General features: G+C 41.9%; 2 protein-coding genes and 1 non-coding gene across 8 annotated transcripts; all 3 read right to left on the minus strand.

Annotated features, from left to right (window-relative positions):
- Positions 1–1,399: 1,399 nt before the first annotated feature.
- oga (O-GlcNAcase) lies at positions 1,400–14,598 on the minus strand. Of its 5 annotated transcripts, none has more exons than XM_040001107.1 (19): positions 14,094–14,598; positions 13,595–13,646; positions 13,406–13,503; positions 13,150–13,280; positions 12,881–13,052; positions 12,685–12,783; positions 12,299–12,583; positions 11,487–11,645; positions 11,193–11,380; positions 10,682–10,957; positions 10,390–10,593; positions 9,750–9,924; positions 8,245–8,298; positions 6,763–6,848; positions 5,548–5,652; positions 4,630–4,721; positions 4,359–4,551; positions 4,112–4,271; positions 1,400–3,828 (listed from the first exon to the last, which is right to left on the minus strand). In XM_040001107.1, exons 1-19 carry the CDS (start codon positions 14,257–14,259, stop codon positions 3,692–3,694), a joined length of 2,832 nt encoding a protein of 943 aa, XP_039857041.1. In that variant the 5' UTR covers positions 14,260–14,598; the 3' UTR covers positions 1,400–3,691. The 5 variants fall into 5 exon arrangements, with proteins under 5 accessions (XP_039857041.1, XP_039857042.1, XP_039857040.1 ...); XM_040001108.1 differs by having other exon boundaries at positions 10,697–10,957; positions 11,190–11,380; positions 14,094–14,596; XM_040001106.1 differs by having other exon boundaries at positions 11,190–11,380; positions 14,094–14,595.
- Positions 14,599–17,164: 2,566 nt separating this feature from the next.
- Positions 17,165–26,761, minus strand: pprc1 (PPARG related coactivator 1). 2 transcript variants are annotated; one of them, XM_040002034.1, is made up of 14 exons: positions 26,604–26,761; positions 24,622–24,708; positions 24,336–24,485; positions 24,084–24,158; positions 21,929–23,996; positions 20,931–20,984; positions 20,037–20,097; positions 19,714–19,781; positions 18,882–19,599; positions 18,598–18,786; positions 18,416–18,494; positions 18,216–18,337; positions 17,747–17,898; positions 17,165–17,643 (listed from the first exon to the last, which is right to left on the minus strand). In XM_040002034.1, exons 1-14 carry the CDS (start codon positions 26,682–26,684, stop codon positions 17,543–17,545), a joined length of 4,005 nt encoding a protein of 1,334 aa, XP_039857968.1. In that variant the 5' UTR covers positions 26,685–26,761; the 3' UTR covers positions 17,165–17,542. The 2 variants fall into 2 exon arrangements, with proteins under 2 accessions (XP_039857968.1, XP_039857966.1); XM_040002032.1 differs by having other exon boundaries at positions 19,714–19,784.
- LOC120715182 lies at positions 17,983–18,122 on the minus strand. Its single transcript, XR_005691553.1, has one exon. It is a non-coding gene; the product is annotated as a small nucleolar RNA SNORA50 (small nucleolar RNA).
- Positions 26,762–27,150: the final 389 nt, after the last annotated feature.

Here is a 27,150-nt window from a genome sequence, read left to right on the forward strand (position 1 = left end):
GCTAATAAACTCAAAAACTATTGAACTTAATGTAAAATACAGTGAAATATAGAATATTATAGGTGAACAATACTATCTGCTAATGCTAATAATATCTGCTTAAACTTAGTCCCTTCAGAGCTGTCTTCGTGACATAGATTCACCCAGGGGGAAACCTTCCTCAGAGATTTTTGTCCATATTGACATGACAGCACCACACAGTTGCTGCACATCCATGATGGGAATCTCATGTTCCGTCACATCCCAGAGGTGCTCTGTTGTTGAAATCTGGTGACTGTGGAGGCCACTTAAGTGCAGTGAACTCAGTGTCATGTTCAACATACCAGTTTGAGATGATTTGAGCTTTGTGACATTGAGTGTTATCCTGTTGGAAGCAGACATCAAAAATGGACATACTATGGTCATAAAAGGATGGACATGGTCAGCAACAATACTCAGACTGGTGTTTAAATGATGCTCAGTTGGTACTAAGGGGCCCAAAGTGTGCAGAGAAAACACCCGTCACACCATTACCACCAGGAGCCTGAATCTTTGATACAAGGCAGGAATGAGCTCGTGCTTTCAGCTTTTTAATGCCAAATTCTGATCATACCATTACAAATGTTGCAGCAGAAATCCAGAACGTTTTTTTCCAGTTCTGGCAATCCCATGTAACTTGCAGCCTTGGGTTCCTGTCCTTACTTGACATGAGTGGCACCCCAGCATGGTCTTCTGCTGCTGTAAGCCATCTGCTTCAGTGTTCAGAGATGCTCTTGTGCACACACTGGTTGTAAATCAGTGGTTATGGTTGTTTTCATATCAGCTCAAAAGCAGTCTGGCTATTCTCCTCTGACCTCAAGTCATTTCTACGTAAAAAACAAAAACTGCTACTCACTGATTTTGATTTTTAAAACCACTTCCTATAAACCCTAGAAATTACTTGGGGAAAAATCCCAGTAGATAACAAGCTTCTGAATACTCAGTCCAGCCTGTCTGGCATCACAGATTGCACATTTCAAGTCACTTTTTAAAAAACAAAAAAAAAAAAAAAAAAAAACCCACCTTTTAGCTCCATTCTGATGCTTTGTTTGATTTTGAGCAGGTATCTTGACCATGTCTACATGCCTAAAGGCACTGAGTTGCTGCCATGTGATTGGCCGATTAGATATTTGGCTTAATGACTAGTTGAACAGGTGTACCTAACCACTGGCTGTTGATTATTACATAATTGTTTGCAATAAAGATTCTTTTAACAAGGACATTAAACCAAAGGTCACTTCTGACCCATCTGAACAGGTCAATATTCCTTTAAGTAAAGATATTACTTTCCCTTTACTTCTAAAAACCTTACATGAAATCTTTCACTGCAGACAGAGAGATATCTATCTATCTAGATAAATAGTGGCGCACAGGACAAAGCAACAGTCACTTATCGTTTATTAGTTTTTCCATTTTATATACTTTACATACAAACTTTACAATGGAAAACTCACTTTAATGATCCCCCCCCACCCCTTAACTGAAAATCTACCACTGGAGCCCTTTCTCTTTCACAGCCAAGTATTAATCAAATCTAGTTGGCAGAGGAGAAAGCTCAAGCATCAGCAAACTGCAAAATGAACCATTTAAGACAAGTGTGAAAATTATACTGCCGTTTCAGCAGACAGATAGCAGATCCCGTGGGCGAGTTTCACACCTGGCTGACAGGTAAAACGGCTGTACAGGACAAGGGATTACCTAAACCAGCGTCAGTTTGCTGGCAGCAGTTTCAATATAGAAAACAAAATAACACTTTATGATCGACAGAGTTTACAGACTGTCCGAGAACAACAGTATTATACTCATAGGGCTGAGTGGCATGCTTCTTCCTCTATGTAGCATGAAGATGAGGTTTTTTTTTTTTTTTCCTAGCATCTGCCACAACAAATCCATTACAACTCATGCACATTATGAATGCACAGTTTCAAAACATCACATTGGCAGGCAGCTACTGAGTAACAACCACAGATCCTCAGTTAACCAGTTAAACACTCCTATGAGTGAAAGTGCTTTTTAAAAGAAAAAACAAAAAAAAATTCATAAAAGCAAATTATAGCTTTGACTTAAAAACACATTCAATGAATAGCTTGTGAGGGAGGAAGGGTATGAATTTCGGCTCCAAACCACGTCAACTGAACTAAACAGTGTTGAAACCATTGCCATTTTCACATTTGGTGACAGGATTCAACAACCTCAGTGATCCCAAGAGCACCTCGCTGAAACGCAGCTGAAAATACATTTACTGGTATGCAACGCTGAAACAAAACATTAAGGGATGACATGAGTGAATTTGCCCATCAGGTCTGGTGAAATGAGCAGTTTCATATTAGTGGAGGAACAGAAGATTTCGGATTCTTCATCATTTCAACCAAAAGAAAAAAAACAAAACAACGCAAACAGCCTAACACATTTTGGTCCCGTGGTGTACTACTCTCAGGAAGTGTTGATTTAAACATTCGTGCTTTCAAACAGGAACGAAACAAACTGTGGTAAATTTGACATTTTAACTACGCAAAGTTAGAAAGACAAACATTTCAACAATATTAGATAAATGTAGAATTTAACTTAACTAAAAATGGTACAATATCAGCTTTTTAGTCAGCTTAGTTTACTGAAGGGTTTCTGTGCTTGCGTTATGGATCTGGTAGAGCAAAAACCAAGACGCGTTACTGTGAGTGTGAGGCTACATCTCTGGAATTTGAAAAACAACGAGGTCAACGTGCCATCTCTAGCCGTGTTTGAAATTATAAGCTAAAATGATAAGGCAAGGAACAAAAAGGCAATGGCTGAAAAACATGTTAATGAACACATGAAAGCTTTTATTGCTTTCCAAATGTCTACTACTAGAACAGAAATTGAAAAGGACCTCCTCTTTGACGTTTGCTTTGTTGGCCTGTGGCAACAATTTAATTCAGGGCTTGGCAAAACCTTAAAAAGCTACAACTGTTCACCCTTCATGTGTACACACACACACACACACACACAGTGCTTCAGATCAATTTTGTCAGAAACACACTACCTAAAAGGCATCCATCTCCAAGTATGTGGTGGAGCGACCGAAAATACCACGATGTGAAAACGAAAGGCAAACTCTCAAACAGCACTTCACATCCTGCATAAAGATGTTTCACCTAAGCCAACGACTATACCATTTCTCCATGTCACATCTGGGAAAGCAGGATGTAGCGGTAGTTACGACACTAGATGCGGGCTACCCTCATTTCACAGCTCAGCCTTCACCTTCAGATACAGACGCTGATTTCAGGCATGCGGGTAAAATTCATGTAATGGCCACTGGATTTAAAATAAAATAATTAAAAAAAAAAAAAAAAAGGAGGGAGGTGGGTTAAGAAGGTCTCAAGGAGTCATCTCTTCCTTCCTCTTTCCTTCCTCCTAGGAAGGAATAGTGGGATCAGAGAAGGGGTTCCACTTATGTGTTACTGAGTGAAAGAGATTACAGATCACTCCTTGGCCTTTGACGTGCTGAATCCAGTAGAGCCAAAACATCTAAGGGGGGGGGCACAGGCATCCGCTGTGCTTCCACACAAATCCTAAAAAGAGCCCAGATTGGTAACGTGATATAAAAATCACCATGAAAGTTTTCTCATGAAGGTAGCAAACACGTTTAAACTATGTCAACTCGCTCTGTCCGTCATTGTTGCAGGATGTTTCTTCAAAGGCTACGGCCCATAATGATGACGTCTTTAGGAAAGCCCTCCATTTTGGCCACTTCAAAGCATCCCAGCTTACTATAGAAGTCCAACATTCGCTTATCAGTCTGTCGAACCTTACAGAACGCGCCGTGGGATCCTGAGAGAGAAAGGACACAGAAAAGAGAACCAAACTTCACTACCCTTGGTTTATTTACATTAAATCTAAAAAAGGGGTAAAGAAGCCTTTATGATAAAAAAAACAGTAATGTAGGCTTCTAATCTTGTCGTTTTGGACTTTGGCCTCATGCACACATTACATGTAGATAAGTGAACCTTTGTTTTCCACTTTACTAAAACTTTAAAAATAAACTTAATGAATCAATACTTCTATGGAGTGGTTATGAGGCAGGAGGCTAAAGACACGATTGGCTGCTACCTACCGTTGGCCTTAAGAGAAGATAACAGACAGCCCATCATGCTTTTGGCCACACTGGGGTCAGTGACTTTGGCGTGAACGTCGACCTTGATGAGAGAGGGAAAGTTGGAGAGGAAAGAGTCCGGCAGACCCTCCTCCTCTTCATGGAAACTCAGTATCATCTTCTACAATAATGAAAGAGTGCTTTAGTAATCTTAATAAAAGGACGCACAATCATGACGCTCAATATTATGATAGAAAGAAATGCATACCTCAGCCTCTGTGAGGTCCTTATCACAGTCAGGTTTGTGGTATTTCTCTTGCATGAAGGGAATCCAGCTCAACTTGCATTTCTTGATAAAGGGTTTAACATCTACGGTGCCGAGAGCATAACCACAGATCCCTTCATCATCCTCCAACACAAACCCATAGTCCGAACTTAGTGTCAGGAGACCTCCTACTAACCTGTGAACAGATTAAAGCCTTAATAAGGGGAATGGGGAAATGTGTTGACTGCAAACAAATGCATGTGCCTTTTCTTACCTGTCTCCTATGAGGTCAGGATCGTCATCAGAGAATGGTACATCCTCCGTGCCTTCACAGTACATCTCTTTACATATTTTATAGACTGCAGTCTGCATAATGAGACCGATAACAGCTGTTAATGAAACAGTTGCGTTGACACCAAGTTTAGCAACTAACTCTACTTGAATAAGTGACTCATAAGTTATATGGATTCTGCGAATTACTCAGCTTGCAGTTTACATTAATATTGGTCCAGACTTTTGTAGCTTTTTACTACAATCAATATAAAGACAAAAAAAAAAAAAAAGTGGGATTTATTATAAATATTGGATTTTTATTTTATTTTTTAATTTAAACATCCATTTAAACATTTTGTTTCATTTGTCTTAATGTGTTCAACGCATGTTGGCCATACGCAGCTTCATGGTCATCAAAATTTGAAAAAGTGCTGAAGGCCTGGCAAAAACTGCTTATAGGGTGGGGGTTTTTTGCTAGATAATGTAATAAAGACTCAGAGGAAGTAAATAAGTGACGAAATACAAAATATGGTCACATATTAGTTAGAAGGGATTTTCCAGAAGTAAATCAATTTCATACAAAACATTTGGATGTCCAAGACAGACATGTTGCAACTTCATTATTTTGTCACATCACACTTATGAGAAATGAGGGGAAGAAGACAGGATACTTATACGAATATCTGAGGTCTGGTGACAAACTGTTTTGTGACATTTAACAAGCAAACCTAATCAATTAACAAGTAAACGTGCCAAACCTAAAGAAATTCCTTCAAGACATTCCAGCTTTTTATGGTAACACTAAGACAATTTTGCCGTGCTTGACAACTGTTATAAAAAGGACTATAGGAGTTTGGCTTAACTAAAAAAAAAACAAAAAAAACAAAAACAACAACAAACAAAAACAACAATATCTCACCTCATCTTTGGGAAAGTACGGCCTCATGGTATAGATTTTTGAGGTTGGCAATGAAGGTGGAGGTTGGTAGAAAAGATCGTTTGCCCCATCTATTGGCAACAATCGCTGTGGATATCAAAATAAGGAGGGTCAGTTTCACAGGGAAAAGGTGTCGTGCTAGTCTGGCTGACTGCCTCACTGTGTGTTTGCCAAGTTGAGCCACTATCAACCCAAAAGGAACTAAAGACAGAAAAGTGCTTTGGAGTCTGAAGACAACTTAAGTATATAAAGTGTTGTTCCTTGTTGACCTGACAGTGGACAACAAGAGCAAACCTCACATCTTTCTCATTTTCGCTAAAGAAAAACAGCACCAACTACAAACAGACATTTGCAAACATAACAAAAAGAAAAAAAGGCTCGCGTTTTGGTCTGACTAAGGTTTTACTGGCTGAAGGAGATGCTCCTTTCCCTTTTGTAAGGCATCGCAATACTTCGCTGCGCAGGACCCTCCTGTTGAGAAAAATAATGATGCTAGCGCAGAAAGACAGAGAGAACTCCAAACAACAAAAAACCCAAAACGGGGAATTAAATGATTGCCAACTGAGTCACTCAACAGCATTTTGGTTGCCATTGGGAGTCTGGGCTGGAAACACCACTTTAGACTGGACTGATGTGTTTAATCATGGAGTTCTCTCATCGCGTACGTGCTTGCGTTCTCGCTGGCGCTGCGATGCTTGCGCGTGCGCTCGCAAAGGGCTGGCTTTGAGCGCTGTGCTTTCCTGCAAAGAAATGATATGTCATGAAAATAAAACCTAACCATACTCGCTTGCGCTGCATGCGCCAGGGAAAAGCAGCATCTCCTTCAGCAGTTGCTGAAAGAAACCAAAATCGATCAGAAGCAGCAACACAATCAGAAGATGCCACGCCAAACACTGGCTTTAAGTTTGTTTGTCTTTTCCCCCCCTCCCAGCATGGAATTCAGGTCACCCACTCCCCTCACAGATACTGCCAATATCCCAAAGTAATGCCAGGGCACAAACATATTTGGAGATTAAGTGGAGGGGATGGAGCCTGGATGTCGTGAGCATAACTCACTGCAATCAGCTCACCTTTGACAGACCAAACCCCTTCATACCTACGCACATAATACCATCGTCATCTTTGCTCACAGCACTTTTTTCTCTCTTTTTTTTTTTTTTTTCCATTTGATTGCTGTAAATTCGGTGCATTAGATACCTGGAACTCTCCTGCTAGACCTCCCCTAAAGGCCCATGGCTCTTGGTCTCCTCTAAGGAACTGTGCTGAGGACTGACTACGACACCCTGTTAGGAGCAGAGCCAAGCGGACATTGTTACCACAGGATGGGGCTCTCTGATAGAGATGAAGGGAGTGGGGAGATGAGAATGAAGGGGGTCATATATATCTAATAGCAAAATATTGATGAATTTTTATTTTTTTAAATCATTAAAACAAAAAAAAAAAAAAAAAAAAAAAGGACCCAATTTGGAATTATATGTAGAGAATATATTTTACAATCAAATGGGGCTCAAGCATCTAAAGCTTATATATGCTAGAAGGAATCTGGTGCAAGATGCACATTACTTTTACAAAAAACTGCTCTGCACCTTTGTAAATGCAAAACGTTACCCAAAAGCTCCATGTGACATGGTGTCCACGTGGCAAGTTATTTGATGCAGGTCTTTCATGTTCAGTGTTTCAGGAGGGTAATTCTCATTTGAGAAGCTGACAGACTTCATGACCAATACAGAGAGAGAGAGGGGGGATAAAAAAAATAAAATCTGTCTATGGGCTACCAAAGTAAGCTTTAGCTGCCGTCACCCCACTGATATTAGCACCTTGTGTGAAGTCACATTCTCATTTTATCTGCCTTGTCACATGACGGGGGTAGCACAAGTCATTAAAAACCAGGAAGACTAGAGGCAGCATGATCAGCATTTCCAGACTTAAAGGACCTCTCAGCTTATTATTAAAACCCAATCAATATAAAGACAAATGAGCAAGCTTCTGATTCAAGTTGCTAATAAAAACCAACCCCTGGTTGACAAGAAGCCCTGTCATGTGACCAGACAAATGCAGCGCGCGTGCAGGACACCTAACAGTGCTTTACATGCGAATCTCTCCCTGATACCTAAAACATTTCCTTTGATGAACTGACAACACAGCATACAGATGCAGCCACAGGAAGGAACTGGGAACCTGGATATCCAGATTAAAAACCACAAAGGGCACCGCAAAAGACTAGCCGATTATGTAGTGCAACAGCACCGATCCAGCACTGTGACATTTATGCAGAATAACATGGAACATTTGTTCTTTTGTCTTTCTGCCCCCCCCTCTTTTTTTTTTTTTTTTTTTTTTTTTAGGGTGAGTCCACTCAAATATTACATATTAAATATAAATGAAACCAAGTGTAAGGTCCCTTGAGTGAGTGCATCTGGCTGGTCTGAGCCAATTCTACAGGCCTACTGACAGAAACAAAAAAAACAAGTTAGAGAGATGCTGCCAAAGAGAAATTTGGGAGTTAACACTTAGTATTCAGACTTTAAAATCGCTGCGCAAAATGTGACTTCATCCAGAGGGCAGCTTCCTTTCCTCCAAATCTTTCCTTTACTTTTAAATTTTTAGCTTTAAAATAAAACTACAAAGATCAATTTGATACATGAACATTAGAAAGAGACAACGCCTGCATGTGCATACATCGGCCACTGTCGATCCAATAGCAGTAGAAACTTGTACTGTGGATTCTTCCATCTGTACATAGTGAAGGGAGAAAACAGTAGAAAATAGTTATTAGTAAGTGTTCTCAGTGCAATAACCAGGGAGGTTGTGACTAAGTGCCGGCTGCACAGCTTCCACTAGGGGGGGAAAATATGGGGACTGATGAAATGAATGCTAATAGCAAAAGCAGAAGTCAATATTTGGGAACTTCATGCAGGTAACTATATTTATGGGGCTTTAACTTCTTTGGTGAGGCTTGAGCGTTTAAGACCATTTACTGAAGCATCAAGCCGGCAGTGTGGACTTTTAATGTGGATTTGCCAGTGTGGGTATGCTGCCTGCTGTGTACTGTGGGCCAGAGACCTCAGCTTTACCATATAGCCGGACAGGACAGAAACCTGTGAATGAAACTGGGTTACAGGGAGTAACCTACCTACAGGCCATGCTGGTGCTTCAGACTAACAAACAAACACTCCATGAAAAGATGGAGATGTCATGAGAAGACTCCATGTCACTCATGCTGTATCACAGGACATCACCTGAAAGACTAATTTAAGATAGAGAGAGATGAAAGTGGGAGGGAAAGAAAGAATATCCTCTTTTACAATGTGATGCATTCTCCTCTGATACAGAGTGAGCACATGATTCAGTGGCTTAAAAATCCAACAATCTTCTTGTAATATATGCATGCGATTCATATTAAGGACAATTTAGACATTTCTGATTCCTTGTTTATGCACCAGAATGGCCTTCCACAGTGAGTCAGTCAACTTGCTCTCCAAGCTCGCGTGCGCGCTAGGGCATGGAGGAAGGGAGGGGGGGTTGGGATTTCCCCTGTGCCCATCCCCACAGACGGAGAAATGGAAGCAAGTGTCTGTGTGGGAACGCAGCAGTGATGTTACTGGATACACAGCAAGCAGCAGTAACCCTGCTGGGACATTTTCTCCACAGATACTCAGTTTAGACAAACATGGAGCAAATTGTTGTGGAATAAAAAGGGAGCACAGCAGCAGTGCAAGCAGCATTCAGTCAGATTAGAAAAAAGAAGAAAAAAAATCAACAAATTAAAGAGCAATTAATAGATTTATATCCATTTAAATGTGATGCATTTGGCCTAACCCATTTCTAAACTAATCAAATAACCTGCTACCAATTTCAGCTGGGGATATTTGCCAAAAACTAACCCTACAATAACTGATGCAGAAGATTAGAAATATTACTGTTATTCAGATTGTTGTCTCATATCATTCTTAAAATAACATAGTCCAGGTCTAGAATGGAAACCATGCAGCTAAATGATCCATCATTACACTGTTTGTTCTTTCATTTTTTTTTTAATTTTTTTTTTTTTTAAATGATGTGCTTTAGTAATTTGTATGTAACTGTGTTCCTGAGAATGGTAAAGGATTACAACACCTGAATGGACTCTACGCTAAACTACTGCTCTCTAAGAATAAGGACCCCGTGGTTCCCCTTATACATACCGAGCCACTGGACAAAAGACTTGACCATAGAAATGATGCTCTTGATGTCCCAGAGGTAAGGGTAGAGGTCATACAGGATGGTGCGGTTAGCTGTATTAGATAGCCGTGTGAACATCTGGATGACTGAGCAGCACATCTCCTCAAACTTTTCTGCCCGTGACTGCCATTCGGTCACCTGTGTTCAACACAATGTTTGAAAAAGATAAATACTGGTGGAAATGGCAAGCATTAAACCACTTAAGAGTTGTGGTAGCAGGAAGGAAGAAAGGAAAACAAAACAAAAAAAGCACTCATGTCACTTATGACATATCATATACAAGTGTCCCAATAGGCCATGAGTGTTGAAATTATTTACAACTGTACTTTTCCACTGTGACGTGTGAATATGTAACTAAAAGCAAAACAAGCTGCATAGAAAGGGAAGCCATAGTTTACACAAAAAGCACAGCACTAAACTGTAGTGCAAGCACACCATTTGCTGTCATAACCACACCACCCAATGGGCAGTATGGGTACTACACAGCCACCATTTTGTTTTCTGCACCATGAACAGCGTGGTTAGTTGATAACAGACTAGCCATCTAATGGACCTCCTTCTCTGAACACACTCCATGTGCGCGTTTCAGTAAAAATCACCCACCTTTTCAGATTCTCTCCTCTTGCAGTTGACACTAACGACGCTGCTGTTGGCTCTTAGCCAGTTGAACTCCTTTAACATTTGCATGGCCTTGGGTCCATGTTCGTAAGGCAGATAAAAGAGCTCTGCCAGCAAGCACAGGTCCTCCAGGGTAAGAGGCTCTGCTGTGAACAGCGCCTTTTCGTTGGGCCCTGGTACAAACACTTCCTGTGGACCCAAATCAGCAATGAGACTTTGCAAGCATTTTGATTTGGTTTTTGCCTTCAAATGCAGATATAAAGGAGAAATGACTCACTAATGTTTGCAGCACCTGTTTGAGCTGATCATCTGTCTGCATAGGGGCGATATCATTACCAGAGTCCTCTTGAATTGACTCCTCAGGAGATTTGGACTCTGCCAGACTCTCTTTGTCTGTATCCATAGGTTTGAGGTCCTCGGCCATCTTGTCAGCTAAAATAGGACCTGCATGCTTCTCTTCTGGGTCGACTTCGGCTTCTGGCTCTGCCTCATCTTGCTTCTCAACCACCATCTCCATGGGCTCCTCATCTGAATCCTTCTTTTCCACCTCCACCTGCACATGCCCAGTAAAAAGTTAAAGTACCTGTAGATAGTCTGGTACAATCCTCTGTCTGGATTGTACCAGACTATAAAGAGAGGACAATTACTTTAATTATTAGCCCTTTAATCAATGACCCAATGGTTATTTTACTGGGTGATGAGCTGCATGAACAGAAAACTCGATTGGTAAAAGTACTTGTTAAGGTCACACAAGTGCTACAACTGTGTCATAATGCAAACTCCACCTCCTCTTCCTCCTGAGGTCTTTTTGCCAAAGGAAGTGAGATTGGATCCAGGCACAGAGGAGGCATTGCTGGAGACATGATGGGCTGCTGGAACACAGTTGTGACCGTTGTTGAGGAGCAAAGAGAGGGAGCAGTCATGGATGACACATCTATACCCGTGCCTTTGGCACCACTCTGAGGCACCTGCCGGCCTGTGAGAACAGAGTGTCAGTGCATACGGTATGGTTTTTAAGGCATTTCAGGTGATGCTGCTAAAAACTCTATTAACAAAAAAAAATTAATGGAGATTAAACTTACTGTTGTATTGGTGAGGCACACCAAACTCCCCAAGCCATTCTGTGAGAGCCAGTTTTAGAGCAAGTTGTGGGCTATAGAGTATGTCTGTCTCAAGTTCTTCATCACTGCCTTCATTCTCCAACTTAATCTGGATAGAAACGGTGCTGTCCTCACCATCAGCTGGTAAAGGGGCAAGGTGGGGAGAGAAAAAACAGAAGTACATCCATTAATAATCTGGATTTCAGTGCAAGATGACAGTAACTTCATACTGAGAGTATACTGCATCAACACAAAATAAGCATTATACTGATAATGACACTTTTGGAAACTTTAAAATCCTTGTAACTAAAGATTGTGTACCTACTCATGACTTCAGACTTTGATATGAGGAGCTGAGGCCTAAACTTAATGAAAGGCGTTTAAGAAATCCAATGCTCAGGATTCTTTTCACTCCATGTGCGCTTGTATAAGCATTACTTAGCTTAAATAGATGTACAGTATATTAAAACCAGACTGCAGAAATGTTTTCCTAGTTTCGATAAACCTTACATCAGGTGTTACATTTCCCCAGCTAACTATAAGTACACCCCCACCCAAATTTTCAAAACCCTGTGTGTTTTATTTTTGTTAAATTACCCCTTTGCCTCAAAGGCATAAAGGGTTTTGATAAAATTATTTGATACTGATCTTCATTTTTCCCCTCCTTCCTTATTGCTTAATGAAGTACATTTTACCCACTCATTTCAAGCTGGATCTTTTCTGTCTGTGGTATGCTTTGAAATTTGCAGAATAACTAAACAAACAAACAAAAGAAAGAAGTCTCTGTTGCTTACTCATGACCACATCCTTGCGCACACCGTTCATATTAGACTTGTACCAGGTGGCCAAAGTGTGGATTGCTACAAAGTTGGATTCAAACTCGCAGTTTGGATTGGTGAGGACTCCCTTCAGTCTGGGGATGAGCTCTGTGGAGCGGCCCTTGTAGGGACCCAAGAAAAGTCTCTTCTGGTCATAATCATTGGCATGAATATTGTCCCATATTACTGGGGCTCTTCTCAGGATTTTTGACACCTCTTCAATAGACTCCACTGTGATGTCTTTGGAAACCACTTTGGGTCCTACAGAAAAGTCAACATATCCAAATAATTATTCTTTTTAAGTCTTCAACATAGACATGTATGAATAGGTTTGCAATTTCAAAGAAAACTGTTAGACTTGCCTGTCCATAGCACATCAATGTCAGGCAGGAGCTTCTCTCCTACTGTGTGGAGGTAGGGGGACTGAGGGACACTTGGGTAGCAAAATGTTCCACAGTACTCTGAATTTGACGGTGAGAAAAATAAGTGAGCAAGTAGCGCAAACACACAAAATGAGCAAATAAGGCAGGTACAAAAAAAACAAGGAAAACAAGTTACCTGTGGGACAGAAGAGGAAGGTTTCAGGCTCGCCAAGATATTGGTAGATTTCATTGGTGATAGAAACCTGAGCGTGTGCAAAAGAACTGAACACTTCTTTATCAGCAGGGCACATGTTGTGGTCAATATCATCAAAAAGTAAGGCAAAGGACTTGCAGCCAAAGTGTGAAACCTGAAAGGGAAGAAATGACATAGTAAAATACAGAAAACTGCTGTAGATATCCATCAAGAAGGATTTCAATGTGTTCTTCATAAAAATGCTGCAATACCTGATCAAGTTTCCTCTTGAGTGCAGAAACCTCTTTTTGGTTGGAGAAGGTAATATCTAATCCAGGGGAAATGGCATAGATGAACTCTATCCCATGCTCATTAGCAGCACCGATTAAAGTCATGAGTTGCTCTAGGAGACAGGAGAAAGACAAAAGTGTAAATTATTGTGCATTTATAATTAATATGCAATTGGCTCACTTTAAAAGTATCATACAATCATTCCCCCGTCTCCACAAAGACATTCTTGGTAATCACCTGCTTCCTCCACTGAATACAGCTCCCTCCAGAACATTCTGTGTTTGCAGTCATCTTTGGGTGCGTAAAGGTATGTATTCAGTCCCCATTTCTGCTGCCTGTGAAAATCATTTTTTCAGACTCATTAAAACAATCCGAGTTACCCTGCTATAATGCTGTCAACATGCAGTCTTAAATGATCCACAGTACCTCCTGAACAGCTCTTTCCTCTGTTCCATTGTCCATGGCCGCCCATAAAAGCCTGCGTTAGAAAACACGACATTCAGTTTCAACGCACCCTGCAGTCCTGATGTGCGTTTCCTGCATGCACAGCGAGCTGCTTAGTCGCTTCGACAGTTTGCCCCTTGGTGCAGACGTGCTTGAATCTGCTTAATACCGATCTTCTGAATTACTCAGGAATGTGCCCAAATAAAGACGTCCCTTTTAAATTCATGAAGTGTAGCACTGTGTTCATTATGTACAGACAGACAGCGGAATTACTGCAGCATTTCGACGCCTAGCTTCTGATTGTATGCGATTAACTAGATCGTGTTGTATATACACGTAAGCCTATGAAATTTTAAAGGGTCTTTTTTTTTTTTTTTATTAACCAGCATATTTGCATTTTAAGATACAAATTTATCATTTATTTATTTATTTATTTATGTGACGATACCAAACTACATACATAATCTTTCTCCAACATTACCTTCCACGACTCCGCTTATAAATTTTCTGAGGCCCGTCGTTTCGACTCCGATCACAGTCTCTTCCACCGGGCCAGAAGCCTCTGCACAAGGCTCTCCGGAGACTGGGCTGGGGCTCGGCTCACCATCCACTTGAGGAGTCTCTAACGTATTTTCTTTTTGAACCATTTTTCGAGGTTTCGCTCGATACAAAAGTCACGAAATTTGCGAAGAACCCAGGGAATATTTTCAAATGTAGGTCAGCAGGCGAATACTGCCAGGCAAACCTGGTGGAAATAAACCGCGTCACTCTGAGCCTAATGTTAGCTAACGCAAGGAATCTATCGCGTTTTTCGAAACAAAGACCCCGACCGGTTTTACAAGCTGTGATATAAATTACTATCAGGTGATACAAATCATCATTTAGTTTGGCTAATATGTAAACAAAAACCAAACACTCGCTCGTGGCTGTCCGTGCATTTTCTCTTCTTTATGGGTGGATTTGACCTACTTTACGTCGTTTCTTCCTGTTTACACCAAGTGCGCATGCTCACGAGACCAGTTCAAACCAGTCACAACTAGATGTACGTGACAAAACACCGCAAAGATTTTACACAGTTAAAGAGATAGCCTACACCTCAGCGCACAGCATGATAGAATTAGCCTCCTTTGTAACCAGTTGTGGGCAAAATGTACATCAAAATTATAACGACATCCGTTTTTTTACGCAATACACTTAATAGTAGTCAGATATGTAGCAATAATGATGCTAAATAACAGATTGATTTATGCGTGATTACCCACAACATCATCAATCTCTCTCATTTATCAATGAGCGGGGATACAAAGTGTGCACGTATTTATCAAATACACAAGAGGGTGGCAATTATTCGCTCTGTTGGTCGACTGCGTTGAACATCTCGCCGGCTGTGTAATATCTTGAAATTCCAGCCCATATTAGGAATGCAGCTAAGCTCCAACACCACTTTCAAACAGAGGGGAGGTGCTGCTCATCTGTTTATGATCTGTGTCAGCAAAATGCGCATGCTTTGTTCCAAATCGTCAAGATAATCCAGTTATACTTTTGCACAGTACACAGCGTGCTTTACTACAATGACTACAAAACAGGGTTGCGAGTTTTTACAATATCCAGGGGGTGAGTCCAAAGATTAGGTCAACTAATCGGGACAAAAAATAAATTCAATGGCCCTGAATAGATTTGTACATGTTTTTTACACAGTCATTGATGCTAGCCAAGAAAAGTTAATGAAAGAATTGCATAAAGAGCAAAAAAAGAGTATCAAAAGGAATATAACAAATGATTAAAATAGTGGGTAGCTGTTAAATCAAGATCCCTATGTTAAATTAGAAGCAACACTCTCCTATCAGCATTTATAATAAATAGCAATAAAACAAACAAGTAGCTAACAATAAACAAATCTAAAAATGCCAACTATACACATATTAAAGCTTTATACAGATGTGCAAGGTTGCTTTGAGGTATTGCACTTGTCTTGTGTGGTGGTGTTGTTTATGTGTGAGAGGTGCTGATGTGCGTGTTCAGTACAGCTGATGGCTTGTGGAAAAAAACTGTTCCAGAGTGTGTTAGTCCTGGTTTGGCTGGACCTGTAGCATCTCCCTGAGGGCAGTGGTCAAACAGGTGGATGTAGGATGGGTGGAGTCTCTGCAGTAGTTAAATGCATATCTTGAAGACCTTAGTGCCATATTATCCTAATAAAGCACTTTGCTCTCAGGCTGCAGGCCTACATGTGGTTCCTGGAGTTTCTAGAAGTAGAACAGGAGGCGCAGCTTTCAGCTATGGAAGCTCATTTCCACCACTGAAGAAAAATTTCCATCCGTAGTCAAGATTTCAGGTTATCGCAATAGTTCGACTTACTCCGTTCTCTGAGAAAATAACTTGATATTTGAAGTAAGTTAGTTGAAATTTGGAATTATGGATGGGGTTCAAAGTATTACGTTTTGGTTCAGTGGTGGAAACAAGCTTTCATATTTAGCTATCAGGCCCCTCTCCAGTGGAATCAGCTCCCAGTTCAGATTTAGGAGGCAGACACCCTCTGTACCCTTTAAATGTGGCTTAAAACCTTTGTTTTTGATAAAGCTTACAGTTTGGGCTGGATCAGGTTAGGGTGCCATAGGCTTAGTATGCTGTAGCCCTTGCTGTGATGCACTGTCACAGCACTTCGTGACAGTGCAGACTCATTAAATTGTTTGGGTTCTCTCCCCAATACAGTAAGATCTTTAACTTATGGTATAAAGTGACCTAAAAATGTAACTGATTGGAAAACTTCGCAACACACACACATTAAAAATATGACAAAATCCATGAAACAGGCTTGTGGCAGTGTGACACCTAATATTAAACATAGCTCTTTTTCATTGGAGTAGTGCAGAAAGCTATGACAGGGAGAGAATTTCACCTTTTTAGAAAACACAATGATTACCACAGCAGGAAATGCTGGTTAAATCTCAAGTTTAACCAATGACATTAATAAGCACATTTAGCTGAACAGTTCTGGGGTTCTTTCATTTAGATCGTGGCGATCGTGGCTCAAAGAGCTGGCAGTTCGTAACCGGAAAGTGTCTCGGCCATTGTGTCCTTGGGCAAGACACTTCACGTACCGCCTACTGGTGATGGCCAGAGGGGCCGATGGCGCCTCTGGCCATCGGCAGCCTCGCTTCTGTCAGTCTGCCCCAGGGCAGCTGTGGCTACAACTGTAGCTTGCCTCCACCAGTGTGTGAATGTGAGAGTGAATGAATAGTGGAATTGTACAGCGCTTTGAGGGCCCCAAAAAGCGCTATATTAATGCAATCCATTATTATTTATACCAGCCCACTGGGACGCTTAGCAGAAATGAGCCACTGCTATTGTACTCAACTCTTTTCTTCTTCAGAATTACAAAACTTGAAGTGATGAATTCACTCAGACCCTGAAACCAAAGCACCAAGTCTGAACCATCACATATTCCATGAAATTAACAATTACATCACAGACAAATTATAAATTAAAATTTATTAAAAACAGTGAGAAAAAAAAAAAAAAAAAAAAAAGAACTGTTTGTATTTTTCTTTTTTTTTTTTCTTTTATTGAGGTCTGTAATACAATACAATGTAATAACATCCTCCTCCCAATAATTAGGGAGCGCCATTCTACTTATTCCACCCTTTTAAAAACAATTCCCTCTCCATACAATTCAAGTTCAATTGTACATTTAAATAAACTTTAAAAATTATTGTTGTATTTATTCCATTTATTCAATTTTTTTGCCTCCTTTTGCTTTTTTCATTATAAATTTTCACTTCAATAGAAGGTGTTAGCTTGCAGAAACAACATTAAAAAAAGAACAAAAAACAAATCCCTAATGCAACAGCTAAACTGTAAACAGTGTTGCAGGTGAGGAGCCATCGTCAGCTCTGAGGTAAATATCTGCTGCGTCCTGCTGCAGGCCTCCCGTTACCTCTTCTGATTCTGCTGGGCCTGCCTCAGTAAAGTGTCGAAGTCTAGTGCATGATACTTGCCTTTTGCAGGCGTTGGCTCGTACTCTCTACTCGAATCTGAAATGATTATAGAGACGGAATTGCATTAAAAATAATAAGAAGAAAAAAATCAAGGAGTTACGCAGAAACTTTTTTTGCATCTGGAAATTTAAAAGCATACCTAAGTCAGCATAGTTGCTCTGGCAGAACTGTCTCCTTCCACCGAAACAGAGATCAAACGGCAACTCGTCAGGCTTGCGCAGTTTACTTCCATTCTCAATCGCTGTGAAAGCATCCCTGGTGTTGTAATAAGTCACAAAGCCGTAGTTGTCCCTGTGGCAGATGACCAAAAGTTTAACTCCTCCTCATTTTTAGTTTGAGCAGAGAGGGCAGCAACAGGACTCGCACATAGCTTCAAGGTGTAACTTGCTTTTAAAAGAGCCACCTGGTGGTGATGCCAGGAAGCTCCAGTTATGAACAAGCCTGAATTTGCTTTAGCACTGTAGCTTGGCCTAAGAGGTCATAGACAAGACCAAGAAGGTTCAAAGACAGTGCAATTTTCTCATTTACAAAACCTTCCCAAAAGCTCTATGCTAAGAAAAAGTGGTGATGTAAGATGTTTGCATGTATAATACGAGGAGCTTACTTACCCATGGTCTCTAAAGTGCAGGGTACATTCTTCAATCTCGCCAAAATAGGAGAAGCGCTCTTTTAGTTCTTTTTGGGTCATCGTTCCCCGGATTTTACCAACGTAAACAACACGGCGCTCCTCCTGGAAGAGAGTCCATCAGTTTTACATCATAACTACTGGAATCATTTCACTTAATTATACATAGAATAATTAACTTACAATGGCTTTCTCCTTGCGTCTCTTCACCTCTTCCGCATTTGGCTTTGGAGCATGACCATAGCTGGGCCGATATGAGGGACTGAAGAAGAAAAGATGAAGCCTTTACTCGTCATTTCAAGGTTTCTCAAAGTATATGTAGGGCACAAATGAAACAGCTACCAAGAGAAGTCACAGTACTGTACCTGTACAATTGTCTGCCTTTACTCCACTGATCCCGTCTTTGAGGGGACCGAGATCGTGACCTGGAGCGACTCCAAGAGCCAGAACGAGAAGAAGAATAGGAATACCTTCTCCTTCTGGGAGGAGAGCGGGACACAGAAGGCCGATAGGAGGAACGGGACGAGGCGCTGGAACTGCTCTGGTGACGATACCTAAAAATCAAAAAGAAGGAAAAGGGAAATCATTACACATCAGTGAAGAGGTTTAATGCATCTGAATCAAACACATGTTTAGCAAAGGGACAAACCTTTTCTTTGTTGGAGAGTGTGATCTAGACCGAGATCTAGAAGAATCGGAGTCTGACTCTGAACAGCTGGACATTGGACTGGGAGAATGATGTGATCTTTTTCTAGACCGGCCTCTGGGCCTCTCTTCAGGACTACATCCGGGGCTGGGTGTGCGAGAAGCAGCATGGCGACGGTACGACCTTCCCAACGGACCTCTCCTCGGGCTCCTTTCCTTCAATTCAGTCCCCGGCCGAGTAGGAGAAGCATCTGGAGTCTCCATAACAGAGCTTTCGTCCAACCTATTTGCCTTGGGCTCCAGGGGCTTCACTGGACAAACTTGTGTTTTGGTTAAAACCGCCTGATTTATGGTAGATTGGAGAGATGATGCCAGGGCAGCTGGGGTTGTTTGTGTAGTGGTTGGAGTATGTTGCCTGATGGGTTTAATGGTGATAAAGGACTGCTGTTTAATATTCCAACGCTTGCCTGGCTCTGCAGTGGGAGTGCCTTTGTTGGGAAGGCAATAGTCATGATCCATGCACGCCAAATCGGGGGCTACAGTGGCAGCAGCGAGCGTGGGTTTGCTACGTGGCCTGACTGAGGGCAGAGGCCGAGCTTCTATCTGGATAACTTTGGAGGGGCTCGACTTGGAGGCTTCGGAGGCTTTGCTCTTCCCAAGCAGTGCCACGGCTGCCAGGGGTTTCCACATTTGATGAGGAGGAGTGGCTGGAGGTGTCAGAGCTGAAGCAGAGGGAAATATCATGAGTACTTCAGACTTCTGTATACACTGACATAAATGAAGCATTTGAGCAGACAAAACATCTCTAAATTAATCAGGTCAAAATGCTCATTTACCTGCAGTGCTTGAGATGTCACTAGCTTTTACACGTTCCACAACAGACTTCTCTGGAACCAGTTCGACACTGCTGAGCAAGCACAGGCGTATGTTAGTATATCAGCGGTAAACAGCGTAGGTCAAACCTCGGTGGTCTTCAGCCCAGCCCGAGATGGCCCTTAGTGCTGCCAGGCACTGGCAGGATTTGCGGTAGGTCTTGGCATGAGGTGGGCTTGGACCACCTCCTCACATACACAATCTGTCACACAAATCAAACGGTTTTCACTCTCACAGACAGTTACTCACTCACACAGAGCAGCGTCAGGGCTGTAGGGTAACTCACCTCGAGTTTCCTACAGCTGCTGCTCTACCAGAGACCTCCGACACACATTGCTCCTCTTTGGCTGAAGGGGGAAGGAATAGAAAAGTTAGTGCATCGGTGCACAAAGTGAGGTTAAAAACTCTCAGTGGAAATGTTTTTAGTACAGGGCTTATTTTCCATAGGACTGGAAATAGTTAGCAGCTACATAAAGCGCATTTAAAAAAACAAAACAAAACAAAAAAACACCCAAACACTTGACATAAGTCAGGCCTTGTACATCCGCCCAAACAAAGACAGAAGGGCTCGAGTTAAATGGATTTGCAGACGGGGCAGAATTCCAGTAGCTGAGCAGACAAGTGCACAGAGCAGCTTCTCTGGCCCCTGCAGCATCCATCTCTCTTAAAGGGGAATGTTACAGTTAAAAACAGAGATGCCCCACTATCTTTGAATTTAAACAAACGACTTGATTAGAAACACACAAGCTTGGAATTCATCCATTTACCATAGTAACAGACCAACTACAAGGCGGTTCTTGTATGTGATTTGCAAACAAAAGGAAAGTTCATGCATGAACCCCTGTTAAGCACACAGCTTCCGGAGATGTTGAAAGTCTGCCTTAGGCAGACTTTCAACATCTCCTGAAGTCAATCACAACTCCTACCCACTAATCCACTACTGCTAACCAAAGATGGGGCTGCAAGCTTGCATACTACATTGCACCATTACAAAACCAGGAAAACTGATCCTCTGACCACATTTAGCTTGGTACTTCACTATGTGACACACGGAGCTACTGGCCTAAACACCCATCTAATTATAATTCAAGGAAGTAAAATAAAACAGAGTGTGCAAAACGTTCAAACGAAACCTCTGAGATGGAGTGGATACAGAGAAAACTGAAGCATTATTAATTACCTTGGGTTTCCTCAAACTGCTCCAGTAAACTGGTCAGATCAGCAGCTTCAATACCTGTAAATAAAGGTCATTATGTGATTATAACAGAATGATGCTCATTTAAAGGCAAACTGCTGAGCTTTTCTTTATTTTCTCTCATAGATATACTGCCAGCAATAGTGGATGTTCAAACAGTTTAATAACGTCAGCATGTGTAAGTAAACCCAAATGATCAGGCTTCAGACACTTTGTTCTACTCGTGGCTCTGAATGAATTCACTGATAGTGGACATCATTAATATGGCCATCTCCACCTGGGGTGTGAGCACAGAAGCTCCACCCACCTGCTGTTCAAAGCTGTTGTTTACAAGAAGCAGCCAATCAGAAGAAAGCTGGCTTAAAGGGAGAGTGACCTTGACGATTCAGGAGTTAAAACTGCTCATTTTAAAAATCAGAGTGTGAAAGATTGAACTGAAGCCTACTTTAAGCATTATTTAGAACTGTAGTTAAGCAGAGGCCAAAAACATGGCACTTTAAGTGGGCAAAAAAGCCCCCCTTAAACTATTACATGTACTATAATGCAGTAAAGCTCTTTTCACAGTAACACTCAAACTGAGCAGAACTACAGCGGTACAGAGAATAGACTGGACACAGAGGACAAAGGCTCAGCTGAAAACGTGACAGCCAGGAAACAGATTATTGTACGTAACAGTCCTGAAGAGCACAAATGGTTCGATTTTTAAAGTGACATTGCATTTTCCTGCTTTCTAACAGTAGACAATTTATAATTTCTAATATTGGATTCCTGCACATCAGTCTGCCACTGGAGCAGATTAAGCACAGTGAGTTCAAGTCAGCAAAGCTGTGGCACTGACAACAGTTTATAGCATATCAGTGAATTACTCTTGTCAAAGAAAGATAATACTTAAAAACAAAAAAGGAAAGAAGAGAAGGTATGAGAATGTTTCTACTCCTAAAAACAAACTAAAGCTTTTAAAACAAGTTTAACTTTAAGCTCACCTATTTCACTTGTGAATGCTTCAATCAGCTCCTGTGTGGAGCTCTTTGCTCTTTGGGCTTCCACTGGTGTTGTGGGTGTTTCTTTAGTTTCAGCAACAACTGGTTTTGTTTTTAGACTCTGGGAGTCCGAGAGACTAGCAGCTGGAGTGGAACACAGCTGGGTACCATCAGCTGTGGATTTGGAGGACTTGCTATCAGATGCAATGGTGTTATTTAAGGAAGTGAGAGCAGTGACCTCAGGCACTTTCTGGGAAACCACAGTGGTCTTCTGGGGGACACTGGGAAGAGATCCAGTAGCAGCAGTGGGTTTTATTTCATCTGTAGTGGTTTTAAGAGTGGTCTTGGTGCGCTCTTCACACTTAGGAGATACGGGCTGAGAGATGGGGACTCCATCTACTCCATCCATCCCTCCTGAAAGAGCAGGAGAACTTTTCCCATCTACTGAAGATGCGAGCTGAGTGTTAGGAGCCCCAAAATTTTTAGGCACATTAGGTGCTGCAGGCTGAGTAGTGATGTTTTGGGGCATGGCTGAATCTTTAACTGCATTAGGGACCAGAACAGGATTTTTCTGAGGCAGACTGGGCGGTTCGGGTGTTTGTTGGGGTTTAGGAACTGAAGTAGCAGCTGAAACCTTGCTGGATGGAACAACCATGTAGGCAGGTGGAGCCAGCAGTGCCTCGGGGGTCGGTGGTGCACATGGTCCTCTTGGTTGCCATGCAGGTTTGACCTCCTCCACCTCCTTTTTTGCCGGCTGGGTGATGGGACGTCGAGGATCCTTGGGGCTTGGGTCAGGCAGGCAGGGAATAGGGGGAAGCTCTTTGGGAAGCTCTGGGAGGCTAGGCCACTTGGTGCTATTGTTGCGTTGCTTTTCCACTGGAGCAGGCCTTTTCTGTTGTCTAAGCCGTCTATACTCCTCTAAACTAAGTGCTTTGGGTTTGGGCTCTGGGACTGCCGGAGCCACGACCTCACTAGCACTCGGCATCACCTCGGGAGTCACAGAGATGGGAGCAGCTGTCGGGATCTCTGAAGACACCGGAGAGAGGGAAACAGGGGGAGCTGCTAATACATTCCCGAGCTCAGTGGGGGCTTGGACTGGCTGTTGTGAAGCTTCACTGGGATCCTGAGAACTCATTGTTGTGGGTGAATAGCTGTCTTCACTCTTCCCAGGTTTAGCACTTAACGGCACTGTGTCCTGTCTAGAGGACAGAGTTTTAACTTTAGCTTGTTGCACAGTCACTTCACTGATTACTGCTGTAGTGGAGGTCTGAGGTTGAGTTTCAGTTTGGCATAGCTCTTTTTCTTTAGGTTTTACCAGCGATGGAACTTGGGTTGAGGCAGGAGGAACTTTTGTGAGTTTTTGTTTCTTTTCTTCTTTGACAGATTTTCTTTTGGGCTCTTTGGGCAGTTCCTGTGCTGCATTTCTTACGGTGCCACTCCGAAGGACTCTTCCTTCCACAGGATAAGGATGAGACTGTTGCTTGCATTTCTTTTTCTTTTTCCTCCTGGATGGACTTTTCTCTTTAATTTCTTCCATTTGGCTCTTAACGGTCTTCTCATCTTTTACATCTAAACACACTCCTGTTATTTCTGGGGATGTGATTTTCACGGGTGCCTCGTTGACCGTTACATCGTCTTCGTCATCAACAACTATATGCTCTGAACTGTCTTCTGCTTCATCTGAAACTTTCTGCTCTTTTTCTGAAAGCAGCTCTTTAACTGATAGATTTATGTCTGGGATGGCCAGGATGGGTTCTCCATTTTCCCCCTGGTCCACAACCTCAAGCACTATGCCTCCTTCGGGCATAATCTGTTCCCCTGCCTCATTCTCCACACATACCGACAAGCAGTAGGGTTGGATATGCCTGACCAGGTCGCCCAGGCTAATCGAGACACCGTCTTCATTTGTCTGCTCCAAGGTAAGAGGATGTAGGAGGGACAGACCCTCCCAGTCTAGCAGGTCAGCGTCAGGACATGAGTCAAGCCCAACTGGGCTCAGCGTGAGGGAGCCGTCTTCCTCTTCCTCCCCATCACTCCTCTGCATAGAGTTTTTCTGTATCCTAGGGAGGCTCTGAGTATAAATGGGAACATAACTATCTGGTTAAAATCTGCCTACAGTACAAGATTATTTACATTACTATAAATAGGAAGACGCTACCTTTCCAGTTGATAAAGGCCTAGATGGTGCGTCTTTCTCTGTAGGGGAACGTGATAAACCCAGTAATTTCCTGAGCTAGAGAGTGAACAAGAAAAAAATACTGATGTTAACTTTAACAAACTAGCAAAGAGGTATGTTCAGAATAACAGAGGTTAGCAGAGCGTTCCACTCTGTCCTGTGCTCAAAGATCAGATTGGGGAATGTTGAGAGCAGAGATAATTTCAGACACATGTACAACTGCTGGGCACTAACCGGAGACTGTTCCCTGCCCCTTTGACCTGACAGCAGGTCTGAGTCAGGCAGTATGTCAAACGGAGACAGGTTCTCATCTTCTACATTGTCAAGAATCTCCGTCAAGGCTGTTAGCAGCGTGGCTTCGTTGTCATCATCTAGGACTTTAGACTATATAAAGGATCAAAACAAACAATTAGGTCAGAGTCTGGGACATTAGGTAGTGTAATATACAGAGCTTACAATATTGTATAACTCCTTGAAGTTGATGAAAACGTAATGCTACACAATGTGAAGTTAGTCTTGCCTCTATTGTCGGTGTGTCCTCAAAAAAGGACAGATCTAAGCACCTTTGAAGGGCCTCCAAAGTTTCTCCGGAGCTCAGCTCATCAGTCTAAAGAGGGGGAGAGCAAACAAATGTCACATCTGAAATAAGCAGTCAAATCAATAACCAACTGTTGCTTTAAAAACAAACAAACAAACAAACAAACCCATAAATGCACAAGTGAAAAAAAGAACTTCCACATTCCTCCAAACCTTTCAAGGCGAGGCACCATTGCAGTGTCACTAATGGACCACTGGGCTGCCTCACCATCACGAGTGGACTTTTGTGTCATTTCAAAAAACCACATAAAGAACAGTGTGCACAAAAGGTAAACAGAGAAACAGGTCAACAAATCTCATTCATTCATTTTCATGGCCTTGGCTCAAGTGAGGCATTTATAAACAAGAGCCTGAAAAGGAAACCTCAGCAGGCAAAGGAGGGCACATGTTTTTAATTCCAACTTGCAGGAGGAGGAAAAACAAAATAGCAGAGGCTATTCTGTACATAAACACAACTGGATCTGCTTTACAATTAATATAAATGTATGAATTAAAAAAACAAAAGAAAAGAAAAAACCCTGAATCATTACTTAAATTATGCACATACTAGTAGCATGCTCTGTGAATACCAAGACAAGTTTGACCAGTGTAAAACGTATTAGCATGTGCTTTGATATGATGTTGGCTGACTTGGCGTAAAACTAATCTTCGGGTAATCTTCCAGAACCATAAACATGGCAATAACTTCTACAAACGGGCCCTCCTGTCACTGGAAACATAACCGACAAAATTAACTTAATGTCGCCATGCAGTGGTCTAACAGAGCCCCACGTGTTTCTATCTACACATGCACACAGCGTGCAGACATGTTTGATCCTCGCCTCACCCCGTCCAACGACAGGCCACCCAAACCCACGTGTTGCACTACAACAAACCAGAAGCAGGGCCTTCAGCTCTTCTTCCACTGCTGGCTTAAATTCATGCGACTAAAAAGCAAAAATCTTCACTTTAATGCACAAATTAACACGTCAACGTGTTAACAAAACCACAGTTCGCGGACTCCGAGGGAACGGCTTGTGAGCTTTAATTTGACTGTCTCTCGTGCGCATGTGTGGGGGAATCCAACATGTGATCCCCCACTAAACCACATGTGTACACAGAGTTAAGTTTGAATGAAAACTTGCATATAACAGCAGTGCCAGTGTGAGTATGAGTACGTACAATGTTAAATATAAAACAGCATCATCATCATCCCTGAGCTGTTGACACTTTACTGCAGAATGATAGGGCAAAGCATGTAAACTACACAGCTAAATTAATAAAGCATCAGATCAACTGTCGAGCAAATAACTCTGTTTACAAAACACTTATTTCAGTGGTTATTATATAGACACTATATTGTATTAAGTTGAAGGACTGTAAAATAATCGGGCAGGGTTAATGCGATTTTTATTGCCACGTGTGTATCTGTGGATGAAGAGCAAGACTATCGTGTAAAAAGTGCAGCAAATGAGATTAAAAGCGTAATATTGATATCATCTACACAACTGGAGGCAATATCAGGCCAACTACTGATAACACTGCACAACTGTCACGATGATATTTAACCGCTTGTTGGCTTTATGTCAGAGAAAACCTGCCTCGTTCACTTAGCCAGCCGGCCAGCCAAGCTACACTGACTCACCAGCTAACGTTACCAAACGTCCATGAATGCAAGAAAATTTAACCAACGAGCATTATTTATCAAAACATGAGACCACGGAGTCATAAAGCTGCAACAATCACTAAATAAGATGCGCCTTTTCAGTGAGTTATAGTTGTTATGCTACAGTTGCATCCACGTGTCACTTTCTCGTGCACAGTACATCCCGTACAGATGAGCACTCTGCCCCCCCAAAAGTCACCCAAACACTACTAACAGTGGGCCCAGATGCTAGGAAATAAAGAATAAAACATTTTCGTTACCTCGTCTAGTGTATCCAAAGGGAAAAAGTCCATATTGCACGCTGTTAAAGTCTCCTCGCCTGTTCCCCACCGCGCCGCCATCTTGGAGGTCTACTCCCTGCCCAGACTCGTTTCAGAATGAAAAGTAATGAATCAGAGGTGCACGCAGACCGGCTGGAGACACGTGGTGCAGCATTCCCGGCAAAATGACGCAGAGGGGGTCAGGGGTTGAGCGGCCACGTTTCTTTGTAGTTCATGTAGTTCCAAACTAGCTCGCTACCCACGTTTTCAGCCTCATGAATGAATAGTCAATAGTCAGTTGCTGATGTAGTCCAAAGTGCTACAATGTCTCTCTTTGCTACAAGAGAGATTTGGTACTTATGCGTCAAAGACGACGACGAAATAACAATGCCAAACTGTTTTTCTTTTTTCAGGCAGGTTTTAATCGGCCTTGTTTTTGCCAGTGAAGTATATCAGGTTATTATCAGGTTATTATCTCAAAATTTCAGCTTACTTACTGTGTATCTTTACATTTTTTGAAATATTTAATTGAAATTTTGAGATACTA

The sequence above is a fragment of the Simochromis diagramma genome, unplaced genomic scaffold (genome assembly GCF_900408965.1).
Source record: "Simochromis diagramma unplaced genomic scaffold, fSimDia1.1 OVJJ01000421.1, whole genome shotgun sequence".
NCBI lineage: Eukaryota > Metazoa > Chordata > Actinopteri > Cichliformes > Cichlidae > Simochromis > Simochromis diagramma.

What these genes read in the sequence shown, in the direction of transcription:
- oga (XM_040001106.1), bottom strand. Translation starts at nt 14,259, where the DNA reads ATGGTTCAAAAAGAAAATACGTTAGAGACTCCTCAAGTGGATGGTGAG. An exon ending in AGGAAAGAGCTGTTCAGGAG is followed by an intron (nt 13,504 to 13,594) that starts GTACTGTGGATC and finishes TGATTTTCACAG; the next exon opens with GCAGCAGAAATGGGGACTGA. An exon ending in CATTGATGTGCTATGGACAG is followed by an intron (nt 12,584 to 12,684) that starts GCAAGTCTAACA and finishes ACTTTTCTGTAG; the next exon opens with GACCCAAAGTGGTTTCCAAA.
- pprc1 (XM_040002032.1), bottom strand. Translation starts at nt 26,684, where the DNA reads ATGGCGGCGCGGTGGGGAACAGGCGAGGAGACTTTAACAGCGTGCAAT. An exon ending in GCAGTTTGAGGAAACCCAAG is followed by an intron (nt 20,098 to 20,930) that starts GTAATTAATAAT and finishes TTCCCCCTTCAG; the next exon opens with CCAAAGAGGAGCAATGTGTG. An exon ending in GCAGCTGTAGGAAACTCGAG is followed by an intron (nt 19,785 to 20,036) that starts GTGAGTTACCCT and finishes GTGCTTGCTCAG; the next exon opens with CAGTGTCGAACTGGTTCCAG.